This window comes from Scomber scombrus, chromosome 5 (assembly GCF_963691925.1).
Source record: "Scomber scombrus chromosome 5, fScoSco1.1, whole genome shotgun sequence".
Taxonomy (NCBI): domain Eukaryota; kingdom Metazoa; phylum Chordata; class Actinopteri; order Scombriformes; family Scombridae; genus Scomber; species Scomber scombrus.
The window spans coordinates 23206081-23220107 of record NC_084974.1 but is presented as its reverse complement, the minus strand read 5'-3'; the positions used below and the strand labels follow the sequence as shown (position 1 = coordinate 23220107).

The following is a 14027-nucleotide window of genomic DNA, read 5'->3' as shown; positions in this document are numbered from 1 at the left end:
CAGACAGTCATATTCTCTGACCTTGGTTACCACAGAAACATTATCAGAGTGACTCCGGCTTTCCCCACAACACCACAAACAGCTACTCAGCGTCTCAAGGAGAGAGGACACTTTCTCTCTCTGCCAAGATTTAATACTGTTTCTACTGTTTCGACCTCAAGGCCCATGCTTGAGCCTGTGTATCCCAATAAGGGCACCTAAAATGGAAAATTCCCTAACACTTATCACTGCTAACTGAGACCTGCACAGAGTCTGCGTCTCCTGGAAATCCTCATTTGTTACATTGGATCAATAATCCTACACGATTCTACTTTTAATCCATCAATCATTCACACAGCAGCTTTCTTACCTGGATGTACTCAGTCAAGCTGTTGAAGACCTGTTTCGCCACAGTCATTGCTTTGGAGAAATTCCTCTTACCAGGCTCATCAATGATGTCTTTTCCTGAGTAATACCAGTAGAAGTCACTGATGGACTCCTACGTACAGGAAGCAGGAGGAACAATACAGGATTGTTGAATATTTATATCACAGTATTATTGAATCACAGTATTATAAAGTGTGTTTTGTTCTACTTTATGTAATGTAGAGGTACAGTTGTCTTTTGGCATTAATATTCGGGGAGAGTAGCATATTTGTAAAAAATCAATTCATGTTTACCTGACTTAAGTTGTGGTGCTTCAGTATAGCAAAACTAAGATTGCATTATTTTATTAAATAAATGCATCAAATACATTTCTCTGTCAAAAACAGCAAACAAAAGACTACTCCAATTGCAGCAAAAAATCTATGAAATTCACAGCAAGAAATGGCTGTTTTGCCTAATATTTTAGTTTTAAGACTGTTTTCATTGTGAGTGACTTGGATGTTTTTCTCAGCGATAAGTGCAGAAATGTTTTAATGATAATCAACTAAAAAAAATGGTTTCTGTAAAATCTATACATAGCAAGGTCTGGTTTCCCAAAGAGTTTTAAATAGTAACTTATTGATGTCAAATGACCCTTTAATAAGACTTTCAATGGGACAAATGGATGGGAGTATCAGTATATAATAAAGACCTGTAGTCGAAGGAGGTAGTCCACAGTGCAGATGATGATATTGATGGTGGTGGTGCTGCCTGTCTGAGTTCTCAGGTAGTTCTGGAAATCTGAAAATGGACAATGAAAACAAGATTCATTTTAAAATGAGATTTCCAACTATTGAAATACCATAAATTCATTAAAAAGCAAGTACTCAAATAATAGCTGGGTTTAATAACTCTCAGTGAGACAGGAAATGAAGCTTTAATGAAAGTTCAGTCAGGAAAAACTCTTCAAATCTTTTGCATACTGAGGTCTTCTATTATGATGTTTATTATTCTATTGATGTTTTTATTTGCACTGGGGTCACTGATTGAGAATCAGAATGTCATTCTCTTGTGTATGCAAAGGAACAGTGAAAATGACAATAAAATTTGAGTCTTGAATCTTGATAAATACCTTTATTATTATTACGTGAGCCCCACCACCTCCCCATCACAGCCCAGTCTCTGCAGATTCATCACTTAATCACTCATCAGGACCACGACCACCAGTGTCTGGACTCAATGGGGGGATTTATCTTGCTGCTGCTCAGGACTTAGGTCCCTCATATCAAAATCCCCCATTAGAGTCAATGTGCCAAAGACTTAATCATCAATATCATATATTATAAACAATTATTTTTGCTTCTGTTACTTGTCTTTGCTGATTGTAAAGGCAGAATATCCCAACATGTTGAACTTTACTTTTAACAATTCAGATAGAGGATGATTCATCAGGTGTATGTATGGGACAAACAATTTAAGATTAGCAAAGAAACAATTTTTTGGTGCCTCCAACAGTGCAACAAAAACCAGTGCCAACTTTTTTTTGCAGGAGCGCCACTTTAAACGAGCCTGAAGTTTGTTTAACAGCTCTGCTCTTCACTGACTCACCATTATTGTGGCCCTCGCAAAGAAGCTGAAGGAAGCGGAAGAGGTCGCATGTAAATTCATCGTCAGCCATCACTTTCTCATCTGGACAGAAGGGAGAATGGAATTAATCAGTGCATGTGCAAGAAAGTTTTAACAGTCCCAGTACTGAGTATATGTGAAGTCTCTAATTTTTGCTGTGTTATTCTGTTAGAATAATTACCTTGCAGAAAAAGTACATAACAAGAAAAAAACATTTTTACCAAATGATTTTACTTTCCTTATAGATGTTTTTTTAAGTGCTTTTTTTTAATTAGATACTCAGTACTCTTCTTGGTTATTAGGTTCCCAACACAAAACAATACACTCACTCACAATAATCTCCCATCTTAACAAGTCATTTGATCTTTTTTGAGTCCTAAATTCAGATTTTTGGACAACAAACAAAATAATTCTGCTTATGAGGAAAGATTAACCAATAATCAACTTTTCACAGGACAGAGTCATCTTATTGAATCTAGAGTAGTGACTTCTCTTTCTTCTGTCCCTCATTTCTACAAATAAAAAAGCAAGGAAAACAGCACTGGGTGTGAAATTATATGTTTTCTCTCTTGTTTTAACAAAAAGAAGGTTAAATCTTAAACCAAATGATTTGTTAAGATGGTTTACATGAACAGTAAAGTATTCAGATTAGACCTTTTGATTAATTTTAGGTTATCTGTGGGCACATCAGCATTTTCCTTCATTAACTGGACAGTATGTGCGATGACATTGAGGCACAGTGTTTAGTGCACTTGTACTGTATGTACTGTATGTATACATGTTTGTATGAGTGTATGAGCAAAAAATGACAAAATTGTCAGTACCATCACACCACTCCCCTGCTTCCATTAGAATATGTTAGTGAAAACCACAAAGACCTCTGAGTCTCCATCCATTTGCAGCAGGAGAAGGAGGCTGAAGTTTCCATACTGACTCCACTTTTGGATTTCTTTTCCTCCTGCTTCCCTCCCACAAACATCTTTGTACCTTTCTCTAGCTTCTGAAGCAACATAAAGGCTACAGAAAACATCCATTTATAACAAAACTCAAATGGACAGCACATCAAACACTGGTCACATAACACTGAAATGGACATGGAGTACACAGATAAATGAGGACAGTAAATAACAGGGAATAACACGTATACTGTATACTGTATACACACACACACATACATACATACACATAAATATATATATAAACACACACACAACATGAGACACAAATGTTGACAGATAACTTTGAGGCACACTGTCATGCAGGACAGATCTACTGAACTCTACAAACACCATTAAGCTTTGAGTATGGGCAAAAAAAAAATCAGTACACAATGATTTCAGTCCAAATTTGGGAGTTAATCACAGTCGTTTTGACTTAAATGTTGCACTTCATCACATTTTTATACACATTTTATAGCTCTTTATTAGCATGCTATCAGAAACTATAACGGTACATGAAACATACAAAACAAAACGGTGCGGTGGTGATGTTGAGTTTCACGTTTGTTTGTTTTTTCCCCACAGCAACAACAAACATTTAACAAAGCACCACAGAAGAAATATGTAATCATAGTAAGTACTGTCACTTACTATGACAGATACTCAAATATATAGTATCTGCTGTAAGCAAAGCGCTGGGATCACATACAGCAAATAATTAATACATACATTAATAAATAATTATAGGATACATCATTCAGCATGATTTCATTACTCCTGCATTATCCTGTCTGCTATAGTATTGCAGTGTGCACATTAAGCATTAGGAGGAGAGTATTGTATACTAACAGTATTTTTCAAAAGGCTCATACATTCTAGAAGTCTTGACTTGTTTTTTCTCAACATTTTAAATTAACACTTATTTTTTCAGTCCATCACTCTGTTTCTTTTATGATCCACCCTTTGCAACTCAGATTATTGGTAGCTGTGTGTTATTGTCCTGAACAGACAAAGGATTGGAGAAAGAGCCCTAGCTGTCTTTCACACAGCTTAACATAATGAGGGCTCAAAAACAAGTGTTTTGTAGTTTAATGTACGCTGTTACTGTACTTAGAATAATATTTCTTGTTAAATTATTCCTTAAACAATGAGGTCACAATTAAATGCTGTGACCTGATATGCTATAGAAAATCCTGATAAGCTGTCATGATAAAATGGGAAAAAAAATCAAACATTATGTGAGGTCAGTGGGTATTTTTGGGGTATGTGAGGATTTATAATGCAATGGTTTTTACACAGATGGTCTAGCTGTGTGGGTAAACTCTGGGCTTATTACTACATCTAATATTGACTGATGGGATTAAAAGGGAGATACAGAGCTTAGAGAGGCTCTACTGCTGCTGCGGTTCATTTCAGAGTTTCTAGGACACCAGGTCAGTGCAGTTCTCCATGATCTACTTGAGAGAAACTAAGTGGAAAAGGAAGAATGAGGTTACTGCCTTTCCTTCCAATCAGGGAAGGAGCACCGGGACAGATTCAGGTAGCCTGCCTGATTTGTCTGCTGATTGGCCCGGAGTGTCAGGCCAGTGTCAAAACACATAATTATTAAGGTAAATCATAGCAAAAAACAACACGGGACTATCACATTCATTCAGATCTGCAGGCATGCAGTCCTCACTCCCTTTCATCGCTTTTGACCTGATGGTAAGATCCATGCCTATCGTGGTACATGTTTGGTCAACGAACATAGACTCCTGCATTAACAACATCATCGCTTGTGTGCAAAACACAGTGATGCAGGATTTTCCCATTTTACCAATATAACACATAGACACAGTGCCTTATTATATTGCATAAATTGAATGACAGACAAAAACTGTGGGAGTCATCCCTATGTTCCCACAGCTTTATGTTCCCACAGCTTTTCCTACCATCAAAATTAGGCCCTACTTTTCCTTAGGCCTGCATTCCCACAGCACAGGTATGGCCATTCCCGTATGCACATAACGTGTTGTTGCCCCCCCTTAACTCGTTTTTTTCAACCATGAAAATGCTTGAAAGACAGGTGAAATTCTTTGTTTTAATATTAAACTGACGGAACATAGGGCTAAGGGAACACAGGGCTAAGGGAACATAGGGCTGAGGGAACACAGGGCTAAGGGAACTTAGACACACTCCCAAACTATGCTAAGAGTTCTCTATTACGTTTTAGTGTCATTTATGATCGTGCTAGTTTATCTGTTCTCTCCTTTTCTCTCTGTGTTTGACTGTGGGCGGGACTCACAGACACACACACAGAGATGCACAGAGTCGACAGCAGAGAGTGAACCAGGCAAAGTACTCGTGTGGTCAATCGTTGCTGTAAGCTCAATAAAACCGTAACAAGTGAAAAGCCAAGAAGCAATTTATCAAGCCATCTGCTCAACAAGAAAAAGTGTGCAGAAAAGCAATATTTTCAACTACTTTATACTCTGTTTTATAATAATTAAAGAACCTTTTACTAATGAAAAAGAACCAATAAGAGTATTGATAAGCTTAAGATAAAATTCTAACCATATCTATCCCTACAGCTGGTAGGTACTTTCACCCTGATATAGGTGTCAGGTACACAGTGTGCCATAACATATTTATATACATTTTATATATATTGTAATAATAGTTTGAAATGATATGAAAACGCATTGTTTTTAGTCAAATCACATAAGATTTTCTTTTTCTCTGCCTCTTCTTGCTGTGTTGCTGACTCAGCTATATTCTGCATCTAGCATATGATGATTTCAGTCAGTTTAATTTTGTAGTTGTTATGTTATGTTGCTGTGATTATGAGATGAAATAAGAGCACCTTCATGATGCGCTTTGAAGATTTGGATGTGGAGAACCTTACATGTGTGCTTATTTAAAAAATAACCTATATATGTGGAAGATAAATAATAATCATGCAGATTTATGTCTGGATTCACTTGCGTTAGGATGTGGATCTGGACCAAAGTCTGCCTATTGAGTAGCCCTGGTCCATGAGTCATGAGACTGACAGTGTGTGAGTTACAGTAGATCTGTGATAAAGACACTCAAGGATGAAAGTGTAACTTTACAATCACTTTAAAAGGGAAAAAAGGGCATAGAGGGCATAAGCTCAGATTCAGTAACTTGAGTTCAGATTCAGAAAACTCATTTTGAGGTTTCCATTACAATGTAACAGTGTACAAGTAATTGTAAAGCTAGATTTCACTGGGTCCTTGAGTGAGAAATGAAATGCATATTAAGTCCACAGCAAGGAAAAGACTAGTCAGGTAAAGAGCTTAAAGAGACAGAGAGGACAGAAAAGGAGAAGAAGGGAAAATATATGAGAGCAAAGATTCATTTACCACGTTCTAGCTTCTTATCTGAGAAACGTGTGAGCAGTAAATTGACAGGTGGGAAAGACATGGGCATGAGGGGTAAAGGGGTTGAAATGGGCAAAGTGAAACGTGATGTGGGAGAGAGAAAGACAAAGACAGAGACGCAGTGAGTCCAGAAATCTCATGGCTGTCAGCGGGTGAACAGTTTCATACACGAATGGTCAAAAATGCCTTGACTAAATACAAGAGCGTCATGGATCCAACACCCTCATTTAACATCAAGACATACGACACACACATGAAAACATACCTGCATCCAGGCATCCATAAACAGACACAAACAAATGCACACAAAAACAATAGACTACACATTGAAACTACAGATTAACAGATAATATCACAAACAAATGATGTGGCTGTGTGTGTGTGTGTGTGTGTGTGTGTGTGTGTGTGTGTGTGTGTGTGTGTGTGTGTGTGTGTGTGTGTGTGTGTGTGTGTGTGTGTGTGTGTGTGTGTGTGTGTGTGTGTGTGTGTGTGTGTGTGTGTTTGTGTAGCAATATGTATAAGTATGAGTATGTTCAGATACTCGTAGGATGCTGTAGACGATACTCACTAGTACCCTCCTCTGAAACCATCCCAAGTCCCTCAGCCTTGTTCTGTCTCTCAAAAGCATTCAGGTCCAAAACACTGCCAACATCAAATACTCAGTAAGTTTAACAAGTTTAGCCAGTGATTAGAGTACATGTGTCTCATAAACTTCATAAATCAAAATGAAGAAAAGAAATTAGCAAAAATGTCACAATGTTTTTTACAAACCTGCAGGTCTGCATCAGAGACTGAACGCTGAGGAAGAATCCCACATCCTTTTTATCCTTCAGATAGTCCAACATCCTCTGCACATAAGCAAAAAGACATTTTCTTGGCAACAGCAATAAAGGTGTTAAGATTGTGGTTAATACTGTTGGGAGCCTCAAATGCACTTTAATTTCATTTCCTTTTCCAGCTTTCAATTAAAACATAAAATCATCTAAAATCTGTGGCAAAACTCTACAGGCTCTAGTTACCTGCTGTACATCACTGTTGCCTCCATTGAGGATGGAGATTCCCAGTTTGAGTGTGGAAGAAACCATGACTCCAGGTTCACCTGAAACAAGGAGACACACAAATTGTTCATGATTATCATCACAATTTTTTGACCTATTACATTATTACTACTGTTATATTTCAAATATTGCTAATATAGTTTTCAATTCAAATCACTTTAATGACCACAAATCTAAACTGGTGTAATTTCCTGTACAGTGTGTAACAACACAGTTTCATTAATAACATCACACAAGAATTACATGGCCACTAAACTCACAGAACGTAAAGAAATTGGGCATTGTATTGCTTTGTGCTGGCATTTTAAAAACGTAGATAGTGTCCAGGGTCAAATCTGACTATCTTTACATATGAGAGCTGTAAAAACACCCTACACACATTTTTTTAGCTGGTCACTACCTACTGTGACCTGGAATATAAAAAAATATTTAATTTTTGTGCAGCTGATACACATTTTTGCATATGTAAATGTACAAATTCAACCTGTATTTAGACAAAAACAAAATCACCATTCAAACATGTTGTATTCTTCATATTCTATAAAATGTTCTTCTGGACCATATTGCTGTGAGTGTGAATGTCTTTTATCCATAAAATAAGTTCCTACACTCTCTGCTCTCTGACAGCTTCATTAAGGGTTAATCAAACATTTATTAATGACTGATGATGAATTTATGAATGTGAATTGGTGTAGAGACTAATTATGTTTCACAATATGAAGAGTATATAAGGGTAAAGACTGAACTGCCCTACAACATTACTGCATTTATTAAACTGAATTTCCAAAAATGTATGCAGCAAAAATTGTGGGGAAAAAAAAAAAAAAAAAATCCACAGTTATATCCACAGTTTTTTAAGCATTTTCATAATAACACTCACTGAGGTAGGATCATTTGCCTCGGCCATCATCTGATAGATTTTCTGTGTGTAGTTTAATATCTCAAACTGCACTCATCTGATTTTGACAACATCTGGGAAAGTGGCATTTCTCAAATCTGCATCTTAAAATTCAGTTTTACATTGACTGCACTGATGAGTAACTTATAAATAATTAGTCATCATCATATGTTTTTGGGTTAAGTTTTTATGTTTAATCTTTGCAGTTATTGTAAGGGTTGGCCGCTAAGCATGTAGCAGATGGCTATGGTTACAATAGCTAAAAGATCAATTATTTAAGTTAATATAATATCCTTACAAGTGATACAAAAATGTGTGCATGTGTGTGTGTGTGTATGCATATTGTTGAGTGGGTGGTCCTTGGTGGAGTTTAGCAGCTACCTTTACAGGCGCTGATCATCTGCAGCACCATCTCAGCAGCCCCACGGTTGTGTAAACGGGACTGCTGGTACAGAAGTCTCTGTTTCTCCATCTCCTTTTCCTGTGAAGCAAGGAAAGAGGGACACAGCTGTAACCCTGCCAACACAGACTGCACTGCCCCCCACACTCACTCGCACACAAACACACCTCGTAACCACATCAATCCTGAATAAATTAAATCCTAACTAAGCCTAATTAGACAAACTTATTTTCCTAATAACTTCAAAAGTAGTTCAGGAAAGACATAATTTAGCTCAATATATGAACAAAAACATGATTGCTTATCAAGAAATAGCTTCAGCTCCTAAAAGTCAAATTTTTTTTAACTTTAATTTAAACTCAAATTACATCTTATAAACAATACAGCTTTAAAGATTTTTATCACTTATGTCCGAGTTAATTTAACACTATCTGGTCTTGTTGGCTAAGCTAGGTTAACCAAAATCTCTCGCTGAATTAGTCGCACAGAGATGAAGCTAATGTAAATGCTCTCTTCTGTCACCAAGATGGCATTTACGTGTTGGACTATTTCTGAAATTAACCAAATTTGTACTTCAACATTTTGGGTCAGAAGCTGGCTGCAGCATTAGTCCCTTAATTCACGTAAAAGCCAAATCAAAGCCAAATAAAAGTCTAAAATACACGCACACACAGACACGCAGAGGTTCTCTTCCATTATACACAAGGTGTATTAGTGATAGAGGTCGTTATTCCAGCTCTTGTCATCTTACAGAGGCGGCAAACGTTCGATGGCAGCAAACATTTCATCCCCGAGCATAAACACACGCTTCATACACTCTTACGAGGAAGTGACGGCAGTTGTCTGAGTGACACTTACAGCATGCCATTCCTGCTTCCAACAGTACAACTAAAAGTTTTGTTCTTTCTAAATAAAACTATATTATTAATGTTTAATTGCACATGTTTGCAGATCTAAACTGCTGTTAATGTTACACATATTGTAGAGAATATAATTTAGATCAATACAATACAGTACTCCACTGCACTGCTATGCTACACTGTACTGTACTACACTATCCTACATTATACTAAAGAAAATGATACAGTATAGCTGCTATAAACATTCCTGTTGACAAAAGAGGTTAGACTACACCCACCCACAGCACACCATGCATACAGCCCCACCCAAAGCATCTAGAACTCTATCTACCCCTCCCTCAGCCCCCCCCCCCCCCCCCCCCCCCCCCCGCCCATAAGCCTGACCATGTACTAAAAAAAGAGAGATTAGAGAGGTCTTGGTCCTCTTTCAAGCAAACTATGTGTCTGTCATACTTTGTGGTGAGTAAAACGAGATGTGAATGTGATTGTGTGTCTGAATGTCTGTCTGCGAGAGTTTCAGTGCGTGCTTGCGTGAGTGCGTGTTAGGGTTTGGGACTTTTGTATGTACGGCTGACTGTGCAGGCGTTTACTGTAGTCCATAAGTGAGCACAGAGAGGGAGACGTCCAATTCAAAGTAAAGACAAACAAACTCGAAGGGATTAATTGAGGAGTTGTTAGATCTCAAACTACAGTTGTCAAGTGAATCCATGTGGGTCAATACAATCCAATTAGCAGGTGAGTACAGGAAGGTGTGAGTCAGGAAAGGGTGGTGCAAGTCTAGGAGAGACTGATCACAGTCAAGCTAGTTATAATGTTAGAAATACTACTGCAGGGTATGACTGAATAATTGTTATCACAGTTTCAAAAAATAACTGCTCAGTAAAGACCTGGATGGCAACATTACATTTCTGAACACGTATCAGGTGCAAAAAAAAGGGAGTAGGAGTAGGCAAATAATGATGTTCAGTGATGAAGATGACTGTGGGAGAGAATCAATACTGAACTCATTGAAGAGATCCTTACAGTTTACTGAGGAATTTGCAGTGCAAATGGGTGTAATGTGACCTTCCAGGAGACAAAATCAATGACTATCACTACAATACCACAGTGTCCAAACCTGGTTTTGAGCCAAAACAAACCAGTGAGAAAAACTATTCATTTAAATCATATATATATATATATATATATATATATAAAGTATTATATTATCATACTAAAGGGTTGATGAAGTGTTTTAGGTGCTGAAGAAGAAGCACTGCCTGTTTGATTGATTTGAATGATTATTTAAATTGAAATATTTGTCTTCTATATGTATTTCAAGCTCATTAGTACAGAAATTACACAATTTTTTTGGTTTTGATGCAGGTGGCGGTGGCATTTACATAAGCGATCAGTAGATATACTGAACCATATAGCCCTTTAGTGATTTGCAGTAGACTTAAATCAACCCCTAAAAATTCTGCTACACATCAGGCTTGGAAAGTGTGATTCTGACTTGAAATTAATCAGCTAGCAGAGACTCAGTGGTTTGTTTTGACCTGGGTTTCAATTTTTGTTGTCTTTAGCTGCACCATCTCTCTGCACTCAAGTCATGCAAGGAAAGGAAGTAAAACAATTGAGACCGCAACATTGATCTGACTGCTGGGCAGAGTCCAGCAAAGGCATGCACAGGTCAGTCCATCATAGCAGGAAATAGGAAAGTGGTGTGAGTGAACGAGAGAAAAAAAAAAAGGAAGAGAGAAAAAAAGGGTCAGGTTGGGGTGGGGGGTAGTGCCGAGTGTGAAGATGTTGTGTGATCACGTGTGGGGAGTTGCTTCTCCGCTGATTCCCCTGTGCCCCATCCCCTGGTCCCCCCATACCATCTCTGTCTGCCGCACCTCAAAGGCTGGTTCCTCCCCCTCCTGTTCTCCCCCTTCGTCCTCCTCATTAATGTGGCAGCTCTGCAAGGAGATGACAGCAAGTCAGCAACTGAGTACAAGACCACCTCAGATTAAAGCAGATGTAATTACCAAACGAGCAAAAAATATGAGTAACAATGACTAGCTGGTACAGTTTAGTGGTGATTAAACCACCAGACTTAAAACAAATCATAACTACTACAGTACTACCTGTGATTTGGCACAAATCCACTTTTTATACATAAGATTTACATATTTTGCACCCAAAGGCGAATGGGGTGCCAATTTTACACGATTGTCATGCATAAAGGGTCGTCCACACTGGGAACAATAACTATAACGACAACAATGTGAGTGTCCACACTGAGAACGACAATGTCCTGTAAACAGCGGTGTCCAGACAGCTGTGTCTGCAGCTAATTATTGAAGAGCTGTTACTGCTGTAGTATTTTGTACGGAGAAATAAAAAGAGAACCAGAAGAGTTCAGAGGTGGGTGCTGATTCAGTGTGTTGATCAGAAGTATTTCAGACACTATTTGCTGTGATGTTTTATGTGTTTACAGACCAAACTGACCCGAAGCAGATGTTGAAGCGCAGTGTGCAAAAGTGAACCGTTGCAGCAGAGACACACAGTATGAGCACAGATCCACTTACAAAGATCCACTAACTTTGTTGTTACAAATTATAATAGAAAACAAAGTTCCAGCATCTTTGTAATAGCAAAGACCTATCTAAATAAATCACCTCTGGGTGTCATCCTGCTCCAGTTTACAGTTTACTGAAAGTGATTCCAACGATATCGTTTTCCTTTATCGTTATAGTTGTGGTGTGGACTCCTCCATCCACTCGAGTTAGAACAACATTTAAAACTATACATTTATAGTTATCGTTTCGTTCTCAGTGTGGATGGTCATTAAAGGTTAGTTAATGAAAATATTAAGGAAAGTAAACCATTATCAGCTTATTTTGGGGTTAAAGTAAATCAATCTTTAGTTTCAGTTCAGGTTAGGTGACTGAAACTATTTTATAACTATTTTAAAGTTAAGGTAAGATTTTGATTAAATAACAAAATGGTTTTTACAAGTAAGGTTAAAGTTAGGATTTGGGTAGAAAATGATAATAGAAATATTTGGTGTTAAAGGCAAACCACCCATATTAACATCATACTCTCTGCTGTGCAATTAACCAGATAATAATCCGGGCAATACTTTGTTAAGAGAATATATTTCATTTTTCATATAATTTTCCATATGCAGAGCATGAGATTGTCTTACCTTTGCCATAATATCAGCATATGACATATAAAGATGGTCTACGTCTAGCTTGCTGTAATGAGACAAAACAGAACCAGAATCAATTGCCTCTCATTGAGGTCCAGGTCAGAAAAGTGAGCTGCAGAAGAGGTTAAGATGCTCTTACGTCTTTTCTGTGAGAGCGGTGCGACTGAAATGAAGAATCAACTGATGAAGGGGATCAGGCTTTGTCTCGGTCTCCTCTTCCTCTTCCTCCTCTTCTTCCATGGCTTTCTAATTATTTGCGATAACACAAATCGTGAGAATAACCACTCGCACACAGCCATGCTATCTCAGATTTAAAGGGAAGGATAACTTACTGATAAATCGTCAATCATCTTGTCCTCAAATGAGTAACCCTCAGTCTCTAACCAGTTGCGCTTGTATGCATCCAAGAACATGTTGGTTGCCCTGTGCCTGTGAGTGGAAGTCATTGAGAATTAATTCAGGAAGGTTATAATAGCTCATATAAAGGCTTGTAATGTCTTTAAAGAATGGTTCATTATGAAGCATGAAGAGAATAATTACGCGGGGATGTTGTACAGGGGCGTCATCCTGAAACAGGCCACCACAGCCCTGCGACGCTGTTTGGACAGGAGCTTGTGCCAAACCATTTTCTTTGACTTGAACGGATGCTCTGTCTGAAGAGAGAAAAATTCAAATGAACAAATCCTTCCTGAGTATATTTCACTATTTTATGCAACAGCCACCTTTGCAGGGATATAGCTTCCTGGTGCTGCCTATGGACGGGAAAATCTATACTTTAAACTCTAATGTGGCAGCCCTTATGTGTGATTCATGCAGCTGCAGAGCTTTACTCAGGTCTGTTGATGCAAAAGAAGACTGATTTCTTTTCAATTTTCCATACTTTGCCAAACTGTCAGATTCAACTCACATGCCCACTTTTCCAACAATTAGCCTTCAACTGGCCACCAAAAAATTCCTGAACCTTGTACGTAAAACAAGAGAAAAGTCTGCACACTGCAGCTCCCAATGCAGGTTTATATTTGGATATCAACAGCGTGACATTTTTGAGCACAATCCTCTTCTTCAGACTAAAACTTTTATCTTGTTTTTCATTTGTTTTTTGGTCCAGCACCTGATTTATTCATATTTCTGGATGTGCACGTTCACTACAAACTTTTGCACCTTGTATGTAGTCATGTCCTTGAGCTTGTGTCTGTATACTCACCACCTCAATGTGGTAAAGGACAGCGGACACCTCCTGTACTCTTTTCACCACTTTCTCAGGGTCCTCGGCATCTTCAGCTTTTCCAGACATCTCCTTATAAAGAGACATCTGCCACCTCATAGCCGGATCCTCCACCT

General features: G+C 38.1%; 1 protein-coding gene across 1 annotated transcript in view; it reads right to left on the bottom strand.

Moving 5' to 3' along the window:
- Positions 1–14027, bottom strand: part of ryr1b (ryanodine receptor 1b (skeletal)) — an 80338-nt gene that overhangs the window by 10455 nt on the left and 55856 nt on the right. The window contains exons 74-87 of the mRNA XM_062419898.1: positions 13891–14025; positions 13227–13339; positions 13019–13115; positions 12826–12932; positions 12681–12732; positions 11386–11448; positions 8630–8729; positions 7312–7391; positions 7064–7140; positions 6867–6934; positions 5380–5403; positions 1954–2034; positions 1058–1146; positions 350–478 (exon numbers count right to left, since the gene is read on the bottom strand). Of these exons, the coding sequence (XP_062275882.1) occupies positions 350–478; positions 1058–1146; positions 1954–2034; positions 5380–5403; positions 6867–6934; positions 7064–7140; positions 7312–7391; positions 8630–8729; positions 11386–11448; positions 12681–12732; positions 12826–12932; positions 13019–13115; positions 13227–13339; positions 13891–14025 (1215 nt within the window). The remainder of the gene's footprint in view (positions 1–349; positions 479–1057; positions 1147–1953; positions 2035–5379; positions 5404–6866; positions 6935–7063; positions 7141–7311; positions 7392–8629; positions 8730–11385; positions 11449–12680; positions 12733–12825; positions 12933–13018; positions 13116–13226; positions 13340–13890; positions 14026–14027) is intronic.